General features: G+C 45.7%; 1 protein-coding gene across 1 annotated transcript in view; it reads right to left on the bottom strand.

Moving 5' to 3' along the window:
• Positions 1–1,259: 1,259 nt before the first annotated feature.
• Positions 1,260–19,177, bottom strand: part of LOC110526636 (transmembrane protein 266-like) — a 113,104-nt gene continuing 95,186 nt past the window's right edge. Inside the window, exons 9-11 of the mRNA XM_090222653.1 lie at positions 7,329–7,515; positions 3,481–3,546; positions 1,260–3,362 (exon numbers count right to left, since the gene is read on the bottom strand). Of these exons, the coding sequence (XP_090078779.1) occupies positions 2,482–3,362; positions 3,481–3,546; positions 7,329–7,515 (1,134 nt within the window). The 3' untranslated portion in view covers positions 1,260–2,481. The remainder of the gene's footprint in view (positions 3,363–3,480; positions 3,547–7,328; positions 7,516–19,177) is intronic.

Genomic DNA, 19,177 nt, shown 5'->3' with positions numbered 1-19,177 from the left:
GATGGTGGTTAATGGAAAGCTACAGTATCAGAATAATACAGTGTTATATATCACGGTGGATAATGGAAAGCTACAGTATCAGAATAATACAGTAATATATCACGTTGGATAATGGTGTTATATATCATGGTGGATAATGGAAAGCTACAGTATCAGAATAATAGTGTTATATATCACGGTGGATAATGGTGTTATATATCACGGTGGATAATGGTGTTTTATATCACGGTGGATAATGGTGTTATATATCACAATGGATAATAGTGTTATATATCACGGTGGATAATGGCACATTTATGAAGGACAAAGAAAATCAGTGTGCTTCAAAATGTTCAAAATGTGTAGTTTCTGAATGAACACTGAAGTGCTCAATTACACTATAAAAAAGGATGTCTAATTAAGAATGCAAATAAATTTGTTAAGACATACACGCCAAACGTTTCTTCCGCTAACCCTAAGTAGAGGAAAAGCATTGTCGCCAAAGGAGGGTGGTGTGATCGTTCAGCTGGAAATAAAACGCTACATCAGCTCTTATTGAAACCCATAATGACTTTACTTCACATGATCATGGTCCTCAAATAACATTAGACCCAACCCCCACTTTACTGTCCCCATGTCTTAATGAATACTTCTGAAACACTTAGGCCTTGTTATTAATTAACAATTAAACATACAATTTACTTGTAAACACTTGACAAGCAACAAAATGGGTAGTTTATGTCCTAAATTAATTATTTGATCGAAAGTTAATTAGGGGGTTTAATCCTCATTACCAGACATTTATAATGACAAACCTTGTTAACCAATTACATTTTTGTTGTGACAGGTCTCTCCAATGGTAATAGATATGAATCATTTATTTCATTTCAGAGCGATATGCAAATAAGTTGACAGTTGCTAATGCAAAAGTGTTGTAGGGTGATGTTGTAGAGTCTGGAGCCAATGGGAAGGCTCAGTCATATCTGATAAAGAGCCCACATGTAAAACAAACTCATTCATATTCATGTAGAGGATTCTATCTCGAATTATGCAAATTAGAATACATCGTAGTACTTTTTGGTCTGGAATGTATTCTACTGTGTCATTTCATGTATTGCTTTGTAAAGGACATCCATATATACATAATGTCCCTTGGTAAATGCAAGTAATGAATATTAGAGTGAATACGAAAATCTCTGCTACCAATGTACAACATATTATAATTGAAAATGGCATGGCTCATGTACAATGTAAAGCAACAAAATGGGACCAAAATATAGTTAATGTTACAAAGGTTTATTTATTATTTGAATGGCACCACCTGATATTTGGCAATGAGTTCCCCACATATTAAGTTTACAAAACATCTGTAAAGATTAAAGTGCACAGGATTGGCTAGCCATGTTCAGGCTGCAGATCTTTTAAAGAAAGGTTCATGCTACCAGCACTCCAATCTAAAACACCAATCCTCCATCACAGCTCATAATCAGATTCACATGCTTTTCTTATGCTGGACCTCTTGGGATCCTTTAGGGCCATTCACCACCTATCCTCATACTTTTAATTCCTCCATCATTTCTTCAATTGCCTGTTCTTGGATCTGGCTAGAAAATACCAGGCTTGATATGGTTGATGTTCCTCTACCTCTACAAACCTCTTTATCTCTGTTATAGAAAGACAAAAGTATAGTAAGAAAGTGTCTGTTTATTTGGCACAGACAGTTTGTCCAGAGAAAGCACCCTGTGGCTTGGTTGTTAGAGCAGAGAGAACTGCACACTTACAGTAGCTAATACAAATAAAAAGAAAGCAAAAACACCACCCACTCCCACTCCCACTCCCACCCAACTTAGATATTAGAATATCAAATCTGTCTTGCAGTTAACATAGGAACACTTGAATAGGCTTGTTCTGTAAAGGCTTGAATATGGCCCATTGCTGGTTTTATTTCAAACTGTTTTGTTTCACATTTGGGGCCCCATTTAAAGTGGGATTTCCTGATGATGGTTCTTTCTAGGCCCACACGTCTCCTCTGTCCTCACTGGGTCATTGTTGTGCAAATGGGGCATTATTCAAAGTCACCCCAAGATTGAGTTCGAGGAGGGCTGTGTCTGTCTGTCTGTCTCTGTCCGGAGCCCCACAGAGAAGGGAAGACTAACATGAGAGCGGTAGCCTAGCCCCAGATCTGTTTGTGCTGTCTTGCTAACAGATGGTCTTTGTAACGCCAGGTTTGATCTTGGAACAGGCTCTGACTTTGTTTGAAGCATGAGGATTTGGAGAAACCAGGTCAGTCAGTTCTGTCTTGAGCTGTATGCTCTGTCCTCTGGGATGAACTATTGCCCTTTTCACGCTGTTGTTCCGACCCGAGCCAACCAGTGCTAGCTCTGACATATTCTTTCCACATGTCCTTTCCAGCACGGTTCAAACAACTATGGTGGATGCATAACCAGGCCAGCACAATGCAGCTCAGTTCGGATTGGCTTAGCTCAGTAGTGTGAATCAACCCTATGTATCAGGCAGACGGCCCAGTGGACCATCAGCAGGGCCCAGTAGCCTATACTTCTCCTCCAAAGAGGACTCAGGAGTGCCGCCCTGCAGGTGGATGAGAGGCTTAGTCTGTAGGAGCACAGTGGCTGCGGCTCGGCCCTGTCTCTGGCCCCGGCTCTGGTACTGGTTTTCCTCCTGATTCTTCCAGTTGTAGATGTTGATTCTGTGCTCCAGCTCTGGGCTGGCCTTGGCTGAGCTGGCAGGACTGGGAAGCTTCAGGTTAACTGGGTCCACCAGGCCTTTCTGGGCCAGACAGGAGTCCTCAGGCAGGGACGAGAGCAGCTCCTGGACTACCACGCTGGGGTCCTGTGGAAGGGGAGGCTGGGCTGAGGTCAGACCCAGGCCCAGAGGGCTGCAGTAGGGCAGGGACGTGAGCAGCTCCTGGACTACCACGCTGGGGTCCTGTGGAAGGGGAGGCTGGGCTGAGGTCAGACCCAGGCCCAGAGGGCTGCAGTAGGGCAGGAGGAAGCAGCGCTGGCCCTGGGTGTTGGAGTGCTCGGTGTTAAAGTCCCTGTCCTGGGTCTGCTTCTGGGACTTGTAGTCCAGATAAGGCCCCCGGGCCTTAGTATGGGCATTGTAGTTCCTAGCCTGGGTGTGGTAGTCCCTGGCCGTGGTGCTGCTGCTGCAGTCCGTAGTAGACGAGCGCAGGGTGTGGCTGCTCAGGCTATGGGGGCGGGCCGTCAGACTGCCACTGGACAGTGATACGCTGGTGGAAGTGTCACTCACAGCGCTACTCATTTGCTCCACGCCCAGCAGAGGATTGTTGTGGGCGGGGTAATGGGTCGTAGGGAGGTGGACATCGATGGCTGCCGTGGTGATGACACGAGGACCCCCCATGTCTGAAATGACACATCATCCAGTACATCAGACTGGGGAAGATACAGTAGGTATACAGCAGAGTTGCCCCATATACATTACCAGCTATACACTTTACCCAAGATCCACTAAGTCACTCACCACTACTTTGTTCACTGTAGTACTGGCTGATATAGTTGTTCATGTCGTCATGATGGACAACAGGATCTGGATAACAGATAAAAGAAGCATGATGATGTAAACACAGTGCAAAGCAATCCCTAGATGTGGGAACAGTACATTTCACTTTTAGGTGGTGAGACATCTGACATCTTATCTATCCATCCAAGTGTACAGGTGCTTTACCGACTTAACCCTGGTTTCCAAATCACACCAAGATGGTGTTGTGAGGCTCAAGTACAGTAGTGAATGTGAGAGCAACCATGCTTTGGTATAGAGTTCTCTTTGTGTCCTCAGCCAGACAGCCAGGGCCTCAGTGGTGAATGGTTCTGCCCTGATACGCTCTTCAGTGTTCACTTGATTGGGCCTGAGCTCAGTGTTTGTCCACTGAGTGGTGCCCAAAGTACCCTGAGTGCCTGGGCCGATCCCCCAGGACCACAGCAGACTCTGACGGGTAATTTCATTTATTTTTCAGCGTAAAATATTAATCCAGGGAAGGGAGGGAGGGATGGATGGAGGGTGGGGGGGGGCACCCCTGGAGAGGAAGCATTGCACTCACTAAAACACGACCAAGACAATCACTCAGTGATTAATAACACATGAGGATGAGGTCTCAGAGAGAAAGAAAGAATGAAAGAAAGAAAGAGAGCAAAACAGAAAGAAAAAGCGAGAAAGAAATAGAAAGAAAGAGAAAAAGAAAGGATGGACAACATGAAAGGCCCTCTCTCTCTCTCTCTCTCTCTCTCTCTCTCTCTCTCTCTCTCTCCCTCTCTCTCTCTCTCTCTCTCTCTCTCCCTCTCTCTCCCGCCCTCTCTCTCCCTCTCTCTCTCTCGCTCTCCCTCTCTCTCTCTCTCTCTCTCCCTCCCTCTCTCTCTCTCCTCTCTCTCTCTCTCTCCCTCTCTCTCCCTCCCTCTCTCTCCCTCTCTCTCTCTCGCTCTCCCTCTCTCTCTCTCTCTCTCTCCCTCTCTCTCCCTCTCTCTCTTTCTCTCTCTCTCTACCTCTCTCTCTCCTTCTCTCTCCCTCCCTATCTCTCCCTCTGTCTCTCTTCTCTCTCTCTACCTCTCTCTCTCTCTCTACCTCTCTCTCCCTCTCTTCTCTCTCTCTCTCTCTACCTCTCTCTCTCTCTCTCTCTCTGTCTCTCTCTCTCTCTCTCTCTACCTCTCTCTCTCTGTCTCTCTTCTCTCTCTCTACCTCTCTCTCTACCTCTCTCTCTCTCTCTCTCTCTCTCTCTCTCTACCTCTCTCTCTCTTTCTCTGTCTCTCTCTCTCTACCTCTCTCTCTGTCTCTCTTCTCTCTACCTCTCTCTACCTCTCTCTCCCTCTCTTCTCTCTCTCTATCTACCTCTCTCTCTCTCTCTCTCTGTCTCTCTCTCTCTCTCTACCTCTCTCTCTCTCTCTCTACCTCTCTCTCTCTCTCTCTCTACCTCTCTCTCTCTCTCTCTCTCTCTACCTCTCTCTCTCTCTCTCTCTCTCTCTACCCCTCTCTCTCTCTATCTGTCTCTCTCTCTCTCTCTGTCTCTCTCTGCTACCTTAAAGGAGACGTTTTCTTTTTTACAACCAAATCTCTATGTTTGATGTAAATGGCATGTTATAGAAGGGTCCAAACACCTTTTTGATAAACTTACCCCAAACAGAAAATCACTTCCTCATCCTCGTTGTGTAGTATGGGGGCCCCGAAAAAACACGTTGTGGATAAAGTTCATAATGACACAATTTCACATGTACAACATCTAAAGCCCTGCATCACTATACTGAGAGCTTTGCCATTTCTAAATTGATGTATTTGGGTATTTTTGGGGTCACCATACTAGACAAAAAGGATGAAGAAGTGATTTGCTGTTTGGGGTAAGTTTATCAAAAACACGTGAAATGCCAAAAAAGGTGTCTGGACCCTTCTATAACATAAAAAAAGAGAGATTTGGTTGTAAAAATAAAACTTCTCCTTTAAGTGAGGTATTCACATTTAATTTTGGTACTTTGTCCTCTTCCCCCAGCAGTACAACACATAGAGAAGTTGTGTGAACTTCCAAGAAGTTGATCTGAAAGCAATTACTGTGCTTTTCACCTACAACTCTGTGTGGTCAATTTGGTATGTTCCTCAAAATCAACAGCTGCTCTCTTGAGAAGTGACAAAACCACAAGTCCCTCGTGACCAGTAGACAAAATGTGTCTCACCTTTTCTACCTCCTTTTGAAACAAGCTTAGTTTTCAACAAGGAAATAGACTTCGCAGTAGAGTGCCTCAATTAGAATGAATGACACTTTGATGGCATCCCTTGGGCCAGAGGGCGGAGAGAGAGAGGGGGGAGAGAGAGACGTGAGGAGTCCTAACCCAGTCCACGGTCTGTCCTTGCAGGACTGCCTGAAGCCTAAGTGCTCCTCCTGTCCCAATACTCCTTCCATGTTCTGGAAAAAAAAACATGCTTGTTCCTAAGAGCCAGATTTCCCACAATCCCCTGGGGGTGGTGGTGTGGCGTCTCCTGGTGCCCTATTGTGGTTTCCAGGTGAAGAGGAGCAGATGTTCACAGTGGCCCTCTCTCTCCTCAGACCTCAGAACAAGGCCCAATGCACAGAGCACTCTGTACCTGAAACAGCCTGGCTGAGGTGGGGTGTGTGTGTGGGTGGGTGAGTGTGTGTGTGTGCGTGTCTGTATGTTTGTGTGTGTGTGTGTGCATGACTGCATGTGTGCCTGTGTGTGTGTGTGACGTGCCGTTAGGAGAACATGCTTGTTGTCCCCAGGTTTCATCACATCCTAAAAGCTTTTCTGCCCTCTTATTGATATTGCACTGCTTGCGGTCAGAGGTGTGGTGTGTGTGTTGTGTGTGTGTGCCTTGCCTGCGGTCAGAGGGGTGTTGTGAGTTACCGTCAGTGTTTTAAGAGGCTAGGGCCTGGAGACTAGCTCAGGGCTACTGCTGCTAGATCAGTTTGACACTGCTCTGACACCCCATTCACCTGATGTTACATTGGATGGGACTTTTTGTCCTACATAATTATGTACATACTTTATGTACAAACCTCTCTGCTGGTTCTGTCAGGATGCCTTTTCAACCATACAGACGAATGTAGAACTTTATTAAAATGAGTCACAGGCCTCCCGAGTGGTGCAGTGGTCTAAGGCAGTGCTAGCTCCTGGTTCGAGTCCAGGCTCTGTCGCAGCCGGCCGCAACCGAGAGACCCATGGTGCGGCGCACAATTGGCTCAGCGTCGTCCGGGTTAGGGGAGGGTTTGGCTGGCAGGGATGTGCTTGTCCCATCGCGCACTAGCGAGCCAGATATACGGTGTTTCCTCTGACACATTGGTGCAGCTTGCTTCCAGGTTAAGCGGGCATGTGTGTCAAGAAGCAGTGTGGCTTGGCTGGGTCGTGTATCGGAGGACGCACGGCTCTCGACCTTCGCCTCTCCCAAGTTCGTAGAGGAGTTGCAGCGATGAGACAAGATGGTAACAACCAATTGGATACCACGAAATTGGGGAGAAAAAGGGGTAAAAATAAAATAATAAAATGAGTCAAGTTCATTGTTTTTGGTCTGTGGTGAAGTAATTCATAATTAGGATTTACAGCTGCCTCTTGGAACAGCAGTATTCATCAGACTCAATATTCTTACATGGTCCAGAATATAGCAATAACCATGAAGAATATGAAAGAGCTAGTATCTATTTTATCTCATGGTCTGAGGATCATGGTATGGAGTATTACATATACTGTTATAGTTAGGGACAGAAAAACTCTGGGCCCTAGTTTCCCTGGATGTGACATACACTACATGACAAAAGGGGTGTCCATATCCTTTTGTATATATAGTGTAGCTTATAGGTACAGTTTTGGCGAGTGTACCTGCTGGGGTCTCCCTGAGGACTCCATGTCCCTCATCGTCAGACTCCCCAGGGCCCTGGCTCTCCACCACCTGGTAGCTGCTCCTCTGTTTGCCCCACACATGGTGGATCTGCATAGCAGCCTCCTGCTCTGCAGCCAGGTCCAAGTCCTGCTGGGCCAGGTGGGCCCGGAGCTGTCTGATCTCAAACTGAGGGAGGGGGGAGACAGAGAGAGAGAGAGTGACAGAGAGAGAGAGAGAGTTGGTCTGGAAAAGGCATACACACATGTATTCTTCTAGCTGAAATCTTGGTGTATTGATGTAACAATATGTCAGTGTTGACTAACCTAACCTTTTACTCCCAGACAGGCCCTTTCAGCATGATCCCAGGCATTCTGTAGGCTAAGTGGTTCTATTACTAGCTATAGGATCAATGCTTTCACTGGGGTTTCCTCTGGCCTGATGGCTCATATTGACAAACAGACAGTCAGATTACACATGAACTGTTTGTTTGTAGCGTTACACTGAGGAGCCCATCATTACTGGACTGTTTTGTACAACAACGTGTTTCCATTGATGTACAGTTATGGCTTCTCCCTGTATTGATCTTGGGACCTTGAGTCTTGGAAAGAAATGTAGTCCTTTAGTTCAACTGACTAGAGGAGTGCAGTCATTAATCAATCAATCAAATGTATTTATAAAGCCCTTTTTAAATCAGCAGATGTCACAAAGTGCTCATACAGAAACCCAGGCTAAAACCAAACAGCAAGCAATGCCGATGTAGAAGCAGAGGGGCGAGGGAAAACTCCCTAGAAAGGCAGGAACCTAGGAAGAAACCTAGAGAGGAGCCAAGCTCTGAGGGGGGGCCAGTCCTCTTCTGGCTGTGCCGCGTTGAGATTATAAGAGTTACATGGCCATTAGGGCCAGATTGTTCTTCAAGATGTTCAAACGTTCATAGGTGACCAGTGACAGTGATAAAAATAACAACATGGAAAATATGTGTTGTCTACAACTATATGGGAAACATCTTTCCAAATATATTTTACTATATTATGTTGCGTGCTTATGAGTATTGTGGGTTCATAATATCACAAGATCAACTTTTCTTGTGCCTGTTTATTACGGATTTGCCAATTTGAAGAAACATCGTCTCTGATGTCTGTTGAAAATGCGTTGGCTACACATTGAACTCTTCTGTGAAGTGTTACTGCCCCCCTGTGGTAGCAATTGAAATAGCAGCCTCTGGAAATCTGAAACAACCTCAAACATAACCCTAACCCAGGCATCATGTCCACATCCTGCTTCAACTTTAACCTTGAACCCTAGCCTCAACCACAACCCTAACTCTAGCTTCATGTCCACATCCTGCTTCAACCCTAACCCTAACCCTCAACCCTAACCCTCAACCCTAATCCTACCCTCAACCACAACCTAACCCTAACCCTCAACCCTAACCCTACCCTCAACCACAACCCTAACCCTCAACCCTAACCCTACCCTCAACCACAACCCTAACCCTACCCTCAACCACAACCCTAACCCTACCCTCAACCACAACCCTAACCCTACCCTCAACAACAACCCTAACCCTAGCCTCAACCACAACCCTAACCCTACCCTCAACCACAACCCTAACCCTAGCCTCAACCACAACCCTAACCCTACCCTCAACCACAACCATAACCCTACCCTCAACCACAACACTAACCCTACCCTCAACCACAACCCTAACCCTACCCTCAACCACAACCCTAACTCTAGCCTCAACCCTAACCCTAACTCTACCCTCAACCACAACCCTAACCCTCAACCACAACCCTACCCTCAACCACAACCCTAACTCTACCCTCAACCACAACCCTAACCCTAGCCTCAAACACAACCCTAACCCTACCCTCAACCACAACCCTAACCCTAGCCTCAACCACAACCCTAACCCTACGCTCAACCACAACCCTAACCCTACCCTCAACCACCAACCCTACCCTCAACCACAACCCTAACCTCAACCACAACCCTAACCCTACCCTCAACCACAACCCTAACCCTAGCCTCAACCACAACCCTAACCCTACCCTCAACCACAACCCTAACCCTACCCTCAACCACAACCCTAACCCTACCCTCAACCACAACCCTAACTCTAGCCTCAACCACAACCCTAACCCTACCCTCAACCACAACCCTAACCCTAACCCTACCCTCAACCACAACCCTAACCCTAGCCTCAACCCTAACCCTAACCACAACCCTAACCATACCCTCAACCACAACCCTAACCCTATCCTCGACCACAACCCTAACCCTACCCTCAACCACAACCCTAACCCTAGCCTCAAGCACAACCCTAACCCTACCCTCAACCACAACCCTAACCCTAGCCTCAACCACAACCCTAACCCTAGCCTCAACCACAACCCTAACCCTAATCCTACCCTCAACCACAACCCTAACCCTACCCTCAACCACAACCCTAAACCTACCCTCAACCACAACCCTAGCCTCAACCCTAACCCTACCCTCAACCACAACCCTAACCCTACCCTCAACCACAACCCTAAACCTACCCTCAACCACAACCCTAACCCTACCCTCAACCACAACCCTAACCCTAGCCTCAACCACAACCCTCAACCACAACCCTAACCCAACCCTCAACCACAACCCTAACCCTACCCTCAACCACAACCCTAACCCTACCCTCAACCACAACCCTACCCTCAACCACAACCCTAACCTCAACCCTAAACCTACCCTCAACCACAACCCTAACCCTACCCTCAACCACAACCCTAACCCTACCCTCAACCACAACCCTAACCCTACCTTCAGGTCCACATCCCAGTTCAAACCTAACCCTAACCTCAACCTTAACCATTACCATAGCATCATATCCACATGCCGGCTCAACTGTTAACCACAGCCCTAACCCTAATCCTACCTTCATGTCTAAATATCTATTGCTGCTCATTGGACCCTATGATCACTCGGCTACACAGCTGATGCCTGCTGGACTGTTCATTAACACGGTACTTCATTTTGTTTATCTGTCGGCCCCAGCCTCGAACTCAGGCCCTGTGTGTAGCTAACTGACCCTCTCTGCCCATCCATCGCCATTTACCCGCTGTTGTTGTCTTAGCTGTTTACTCGTTGTTGTCTCACCTGTTGTTGTCTTAGCTCTCCCAATCAACACATGTGATTGCTTTATGCCTCTCTCCAATGTCTATATGTCTTGTATACTGTTGTTTAGGGCAGTTCTCATTGTTTTAGTTTACTGTTTTCATTGTTCTAGTCCTGCTCAACATGCCTCAGATAGCTCCTTTGTCCCACTCCCCACACATGCGGAGACCGCACCTAACTTAACTAGAGCCTCCAGAGATGCAACCTCTCTCATCGTCACTCAATGCCTAGGTTTACCCCCACTGTACTCGCACCCTACCATACCCTTGTCTGTACACTATGCCCCGAATCTATCCTACAACGCCCAGAAATCTGCTCCTTTTATTCTCTGTTCCAAAAGCACTAGATGACCAGTTCTGATAGCCTTTAGCTGTACCCTCATCCTACTCCTCCTCTGTTCCTCTGGTGATGTAGAGGTTAACCCAGGCCCTGCAGTGCCCAGCTCCACTCCCATTCCCCAGGCACTCTCATTTGTTGACTTCTGCAACCGTAAAAGCCTTGCGTTCATGCATGTTAACAATAGAAGCCTCCTCCCTAAGTTTGTTTTATTCACTGCTTTAGCACACTCTGCCAACCCTGATGTCCGAGCCGTGTCTGAATCCTCGCTTAGGAAGGCCATCATAAATTCTGAAATTAGAGATAGCCTGCAGAGTTTTGTTATACTATCATGGTCTATGCCCAAACAGTTCAAGCTTCTACATTTAAAGATCCATCTCTCCAGAAATAAGTCTTTCACTGTTGCTGCTTGTTATAGACCCCCTTCAGCCCCCAGCTGTGCCCTGGACACCATATGTGAATTGATTTCCCCCCATCTATAGTCAGAGTTTGTACTGTTAGGTGACCTAAATTGGGATATGCATAACACACCGGCCTTCCTACAATCTAAATTAGATGCCCTCAATCTCACACAAATGATCAAGGAACCTACCAGGTACAACCCCAAATCCGTAAACATGGGCACCCTCATAGATATCATCCTGACCAACTTGCCCTCTAAATACACCTCTGCTGTTTTCAACCAGGATCTCAGCGATCACTGCCTCATTGCCTGCGTCCGTTATGGGTCCGCGGTCAAACGACCACCCCTCATCACTGTCAAACGCTCCCTAAAACACTTCAGCGAGCAGGCCTTTCTAATCAACCTGCCCGGGAATCCTGGAAGGATATTGACCTCATCCCGACAGTCGAGGATGCCTGGTTGTTCCTTAAAAGTGCTTTCCTCACCATCTTAAATAAGCATGCCTCTTTCAAAAAAAAATGTACTAAGAACAGATATAGCCCTTGGTTCACTCCAGACTTGACTGCCCTTGACCAGCACAAAAACACCCTGTGGCGTACTGCACAAGCCTCGAATAGTCCCCGCGATATGCAACTTTTCAAGGAAGTCAGGAACCAATACACACAGTCAGTTAGGAAAGCAAAGGCATCCTGCAGCTCTAATTCCAAAAAGTTTTGGGACACTGTAAAGTCCTTGGAGAATAAGAGTACCTCCTCCCAGCTGCCCATTGCACTGAGACTAGGAAACACTGTCACCACTGATAAATCCACGATAATCAAGAAATTCAATACGGCTAGCCTCTACGGCTGGCCATGCTTTACACCTGGCTACCCCAACCCCGGGCCAACAGCTCTGCACCCCCTGCAGCAACTGGTCCAAGCCCCCCGCTTCTCCTTCACACAAATCCAGACAGCTGATGTTCTGAAAGAGCTGCAAAATCTGGATCCCTACAAATCAGCTGGGCTTGACAATCTGGAACCTCTCTTCCTAAAATTATCCGCCACCATTGTTGCAACCCCTATTACTAGTCTGTGCAACCTCTCTTTCGTATCGTCTGAGATTCTTAAGGATGGTTAAGCGGTCGCGGTCATCCCCCTCTTCAAAGGGGGAGACACTCTAGACCCAAACTGTTACAGACCTATATCCATCCTGCCCTGCCTCTATAAAGTCTTCGAAAGCCGGGGGGGTGGTAGGGGACGCCATGTGCGACTGACGTGTTTTCCGTTTGCTCCCGTGGTATTCTTAAAGTTTATGTGAATTCTGCAGCAGAACCGTATTTATTTTCAAATATTAATTTGGTGATCCCTTTCCTTAAAAACCAAGACTACTTTGCTTCCGAATGTCAGCATGTCGACCAAACATAAGGCCAAGAGCATGACTTTGAGAAAACCCGGCCTACAAGACCCGCTCTCATCACCGCCCTCTCCTGAGTCTGAGGGCCCGGGGACGCACACTTTACCCGGGGGCGCGGCTTGGCCTGGAGGCACTGAAATGAACATTCTCGAGGCGATCAAACTACTACGCTCTGAGATAGTTGAAATGAAAACACAGGTGGTTGCTACGATTGAGGCCAGAATACAGGAGGTTTCTGATACTTTAAAAGCAGATTTAACCATCCTGCGGAACGAGACTGTGCCAGCAATCACATCACTCAAAACAACAACTGCGTCACACACTACAACGATTGCAGCACTGGAGACCTCCGCTACTAATGTCTCCGATTTAACTACATCCCTGGAGGCTGAAGTTAAACGCCTAGCTGCGGATTTGAAAAAGGTGAGGGAGAGCTGTGTGAGTTTAGAGGGATTCTCTCGCCGCAATAATCTGAGACTTGTATCAGTCCCAGAGTCCGCGGAAATCCATTGCGCCACGGATTTAGTTTCAGGGCTGCTGAAGGATGTTCTTGCCTTAGATGAAAAGCCCCTGATTGATCGAGCCCACCGGTCGCTGCGCCCAAAGCCCCGGGATGGGGAGAGGCCCCGTGACATAATTCTTCAAGTGCACTTTTTTCATGAAAAGATGGAGATCCACCGACGAGCCTGCAATACTTTCAAGGACAGAGCTTTTCCATCTACCACTCCCCCACTGTTTCCAGGCAGCGCGCAGCTTTCGGACAGGCCAAACGAGTACTTCGGGACCATCCAAGTGTGAAGTATGGACTGCATCCGTTTGCATTGACCCAGTAAACAGTAAATGTCTCCCGAGGCTACACGGTTTCTGGGGCCTCACTTTAATTTTAAAAGTTTTGAGCGTCATTTATGCCCAGCAAACGTTCAACGTTGCGCACACATAGTTTTTTGGTATTGGTTGTAAGCTGTCTCAGCTTCAACTAGACTACTATTATAATTACTATTATTTTTGATTGTCTTACTACGATTTCCTTACTTCAAATTAGATTTTTGGCTGAGAGCCATTTATACATTTTATTTATTTTCTCTCTCAATGCCTGTTATAAGACTGGGAATACAATTATATACATCTACAAGTGGTGCTTTTGTCATTCCGTTTGCACAAGGGATTCGCCTTTTTTTTATTTGAAAAAATACATACAAATCTTTCTTTTTGCTGCTTGATCCACTAACAAAACGCGACTTTAAAGAGCGGGACTGTGGGTTTAGGTTTAAGGCCGCACTCTCACAGACATACTGTGCGAAGAGAACATGTTCTATTTAGGCTTGTACCTCGTTTGGGGAGGTATTGTCTGGGATGGGATGGGGGGATGGGGGGGCAAGTTGAATTGTTCAGTTCTAATGTTGTCATTCTGTCTTTTTAGTTTTTTTTTCTGGTTTTTTTCTGTACTTTTTCCAAACATTTACCACCGTACATTATTATTCTGAGACAAGTTATTCTGGGGGTTTTGGGTGCTCATTGCTTTTCCATTCTATGCTCTAATGACAGGGTTGAATAACGGGAATGCCCAGAGGGGCCGAAATAATACGATCAAGTACATTTCTTGGAATACCAAAGGGGTTAACAACCCGGTGAAGCGTAAGAGGGTGTTGACACACTTAAAGGGTTTGAATGCAAATATTGCATTTCTACAAGAGACTCACTTGAGGACTGGTGAGCATTTTAGGATGCGTAAGGACTGGGTTGGTCAAGTGTTCCACTCGAACTTTCATAGTAAATCAAGAGGTGCTGCTATTCTGGTTGATAAAGCTACTCCCTTTGTAGCTTCTGAGGTTATTGCTGATCCTAAGGGACGATACGTCATAGTAACCGGTGAACTGTTTTCTACCCCTCTTGTTTTGGCTAGTGTTTATGCTCCCAATTGGGATGACACAAGTTTCATTTCTTCCTTTCTGTCTGCTATTCCCAATTTAGATTCTCATTTGTTGATTTTAGGGAGGGATTTCAACTGTAAAATGTCCCCAGTTCTTGACAAGTCCTCACAAACAAATACAGGCCCATCTAAATGTGCCCTACTTATTCAATCCTTTCTTCAGAAATATGCTATGTTTGAGGCCTGGCGTTTCCTACATCCTACAGATAGACAGTATTCCTTTTATTCTCATGTTCATCAAACATACTCCCGGATTGATTACTTCTTTTTGGACAAAAAAACTTCTGCCTAACCTTCGGCAGTGTACTTACGAGAGTATTGTTATCTCTGACCATTCACCATTAGTGCTTGAACTAGAGTTTCCCCAGCGACCTCCTAGGTGTTATCAATGGCGTCTCAACCCCATTTTACTCTCAGATAAGGAGTTTGTCAATTTCATTTCTTCTGAAATGACCTTATTCTTAGAAACTAATTCAACACCAGGTATGTCCTGCTCTACCATATGGGAGTCTCTCAAAGCATACCTACGTGGCCAAATTATTTCTTATACAGCCAACCAAAACAGAGTTCGCTCCCAGCGACTTCAGGACCTGAGCGAATCCATAGCCACATTGGATGAGAAGTATGCTACGGATCCTTCCTCTGATCTGCATAAAGAGCGCCAACTACTCCAATCTGAATTTGATGAGCTTTCTACCAGGCAAGCTGAACAGTTACTCTTGCGAGCTCGATACAAAGTCTATGAACAAGGCGACAAGGCCAGTAAACTCCTTGCGCATCAGATCCGTAAATCTGAGGCCTCACGTTTAATCCCACAAATAAGGACCCCGTATGGTGCCACCACAGTTATACATAAAGAGATCAATGATCAATTCAAACAATTTTACTCTGCGCTATACACCTCTGAATCCCCTCAAGACCCCTTGTTGATTGACTCCTTCTTTAATGGCTTGAATATGCCTTCAATTGATACAGACTCCCATGACTGTCTAGAAGAAGAATTTACGCTTGAGGAGATTGCAACAGCAGTGTCCGCAATGAAAAGTGGTAAATCACCGGGTCCGGACGGTTTTCCAACCAAATTTTACAGGACGTTTTCTGGTCTGCTTTGCCCATTCTTGTCTCGACTATTTGCAGAGTGCCTCAATACTTCAAAGCTACCGCCTAGTCTTTATCAGGCTTCAATTTCATTACTACTAAAGAAAAACAAAGACCCCCTGGAATGTGGATCCTATCGCCCAATCTCGCTTTTAAACTGTGATTACAAAATCCTAGCTAAGCTTTTAGCCATCCGTATGGAAGGCTTGCTGCACCAAGTAATACACTCTGACCAGACTGGCTTTGTGAGAAATAGGCATTTATTTTTCAATATTATGGTGCCTATATACTGTACTCCCCAGCGTCGGAGGACCCGGAGGTGGTGGTCTCACTTGATGCCGAAAAAGTGTTTGACCGCGTTGAGTGGGATTACCTAACAGCTGCCCTTTATAGATTTGGCTTTGGCCCCAAATTCATTGCGTGGATAAAGATTCTTTATTTTTCCCCCATGGCTTCGGTACGGACTAATAACTTGTCCTCTGACTATTTTCCCTTGCACCGCGGATCCAGACAGGGTTGCCCACTCTCCCCCTTGTTGTTTGCTTTGGCAATCGAGCCTCTCGCCATTGCACTACGCTCTAATGATGCCATTCAAGGCATAATCAGGGCGGGCTGGGAGCAGAAAGTCTCGCTATATGCTGACGACCTCCTTTTGTTTATCTCCAACCCCGATACCTCATTGCCACGTGCCCTATATGTTCTTAAAAAGTTTGGATCAATCTCAGGGTACAAGCTGAATCTAGGCAAGAGTGAGCTTTTTCCAGTAAACAAGGCTGCTTTAAAGTGCTCTTTCACAAGTTCTCAGTTTAGGATTGTCCGGGATCAATTCACTTACTTGGGAGTAAAAGTGACAAGGAAATATTCAAATTTGTTTCAGGAAAACTTTGTTGCTCTAGCAGACAGATTGAAACAATCTTTTACTTTTTGGAATTCGCTACCCCTTTCTCTTATCGGAAGGATTAATGTCATTAAAATGAATGTGTTGCCCAAATTTTTATATTTGTTTCAATGTTTAACCATTTTTATTCCAAAATCTTTTTTTATTTCACTGGATCAAACATTCATGCATTTTATTTGGGATGGCAAGGTACCACGGATTGGTAGAAAAAATGTACAGAAGCCTAGGTCATTGGGGGGTTTAGCTCTACCAAATTTTCAGACATACTACTGGGCTGCAAATTTCAGAGCCGTTCTGTACTGGCTGCAGACTGATCCTACGGGCCCTAGACCACTCTGGGTCCAGATGGAGTCTGAATCGTGTAAACCTGCAGCACTTTCCTCTGTGCTGTGCTCGTCTCTCCCAGTGTCCCTAGGCAAAAGGTGTGCCAACCCAATTGTAAAGCAGTCTCTTAAAATTTGGAATCAGTTCCGTTTAGCCTTTAGCCTCCGAGGCTTTTCTCTATCAGGCCCAATCAATCAGAACATTTTATTTCCTCCATCTTTGAATGATGGGGCTTTTGGCATTTGACACTCACTAGGCCTTTCCTCGCTAGCCCAATTATTCTTTGATTATACATTTGCCTCTTTTTCTCAGCTGCAGGAAAAGTTCAATCTCCCCAATCCCACTTTTTCCGCTATCTCCAGACTAGAAACTTTGTCAGGGCTAACACACCTGGATTTCCCAATAGGCCTGCGAATACAGCTATAGAGAGCATCTTGGAGCTGAACAAACTTCCTAGGGGCGCAATTTCAGATGTACAGTATATGCAATCATTCATGACTTACAGAACCCTTCTTTGGTGCCTTTAAAGACTCGATGGGAAAAGGATTTGGGGGAGGAACTTGGGGAAGACGCCTGGGAATCTGTGCTGCACAGGGTGCACTCGTCCTCTTTTAGCACTAGACACAGCCTCATTCAATTCAAGGTGGTTCACCATATCCACTGGTCGGGGGCCAAACTTGGAAGAATATTCTCTGATTTTGATCCTACCTGTGTCAGATGTAAGGTGGAACCAGCCACACTGTTGCATATGTTTTGGGGCTGTCATAAACTGTCAGGTTTCTGGGAATTAATATTTAAATGTTTCTCTGATATATATGACACTGTTATAGATCCGTCTCCCCTTACAGCCCTTTTTGGAGTACTGCCCATGGGTACCCTCCTATCAAGAATCCAGTCGGACACTGTTGCTTAAACAACTCTTTCAGCTAGACGGCTAATACTACAGAGCTGGAAGATGGCAGCTCCCCCATCTTATAAATATTGGGTGAGGGATGTGTTGTGCTCTCTGAAACTAGAAAAAAATTAATTCAATTCACGTGGGAACCCCAAACTGTTTGATGAGGCTTGGGCTCCATTCCGGTCTTACTTTAAACGGTCCATCCTCTGATGGCATTCCAATTAATAACAAAATAAGTTTGTGACTGAAGGGTTGGAGGAGCTTCTCTCTGTGTTTTTGCTGGGGGGGGGGGGCATTAAGGTCGATGTGCTTATTGATTGTGGTCCGCAGATGCCTTGTTCATCTTGCCCAGGCAGAGACTGAAGTGTGAGCTTGTTTTTCCCAGTTATTTTTACATTTTGTTCATGCCTACATGAATAATTATTTTTTATTTTTTATTTTAAAGCATTGTAAACGTTTTTTTTGTCCACTGGATGGTCGGTCTGTGGCCATGACCCTCTGTGAGTGGTTGCATTTCTCCACCCTTATCCCTTGACTGTTTACAGGAACAATGGTGAGGTGTTTGCTCTGTCCCTGTACTATAGATTGCCCTTTAACCTCTGTAGCCTTCTGCCTGGTGTGTTTAACTTGTCTAAAGTATGGTATCTTTAAAGCAATTTTTTTTCTTCTAGTTGAGTATATTATTTATATTGCTTTGTCTTGTCTGTGTGTGTGTATGTTCAAAACTTAATAAACAGAGTAAAAAAAAAAAAAAAGTATTCGAAAGCCAAGTGAAAAAAAAGATCACAGACCATTTTGAATTCCACCGTACCTTCTCCGCTATGCAATCCAGTTTCCGAGCTGGTCACAGGTGCACCTCAGCTCTGCTCAAGGTCCTAAACTATATCATAACCGGCATCGATAAAAGACAGTACTGTGCAGCCGTGGCCAAGGCTTTCGACTCTGTCAATCACCATATTCTTATCGGCAGACTCAACAGCCTTGGTTTCTCTAATGACTGCCTCGCCTGGTTCACTAACTACTTCTCAGATAGAGTTCTGTGTGTCAAATCGGAGGGTATGTTGTCCGGACCTCTGGCAGTCTCTATGGGGGTGCCACAGGGTTCAATTCTCGGGCTGACTCTTTTCTCTGTATATATCAATGATGTCGCTCTTGCTGCGGGTGATTCTTTGATCCACCTCTACGCAGACGACACCATACTGTATACGTCTGGCCTTTCTTTGGAAGGAAGAATCACTACTTTCGACAGTTCTGATATGTGGACAACTATAAATTCCCAGGTGTCTGGCTAGACTGTAAACGCTCCTTCCAGACTCACATTAAGCATCTCCAATCCAAAGTTAAATCTAGAATTGGCTTCCTATTTCACAAAAAAAGCCTCCTTCTCTCATGCTGCCAAACATACCCTCGTAA

This window comes from Oncorhynchus mykiss, chromosome 26, assembly GCF_057628025.1.
Source record: "Oncorhynchus mykiss isolate SJ-2025 chromosome 26, ASM5762802v1, whole genome shotgun sequence".
Taxonomy (NCBI): Eukaryota; Metazoa; Chordata; class Actinopteri; order Salmoniformes; family Salmonidae; genus Oncorhynchus; species Oncorhynchus mykiss.
The sequence above is the reverse complement of the archived record's forward strand: the minus strand, read 5'-3'. Positions and strand labels throughout refer to the sequence as shown.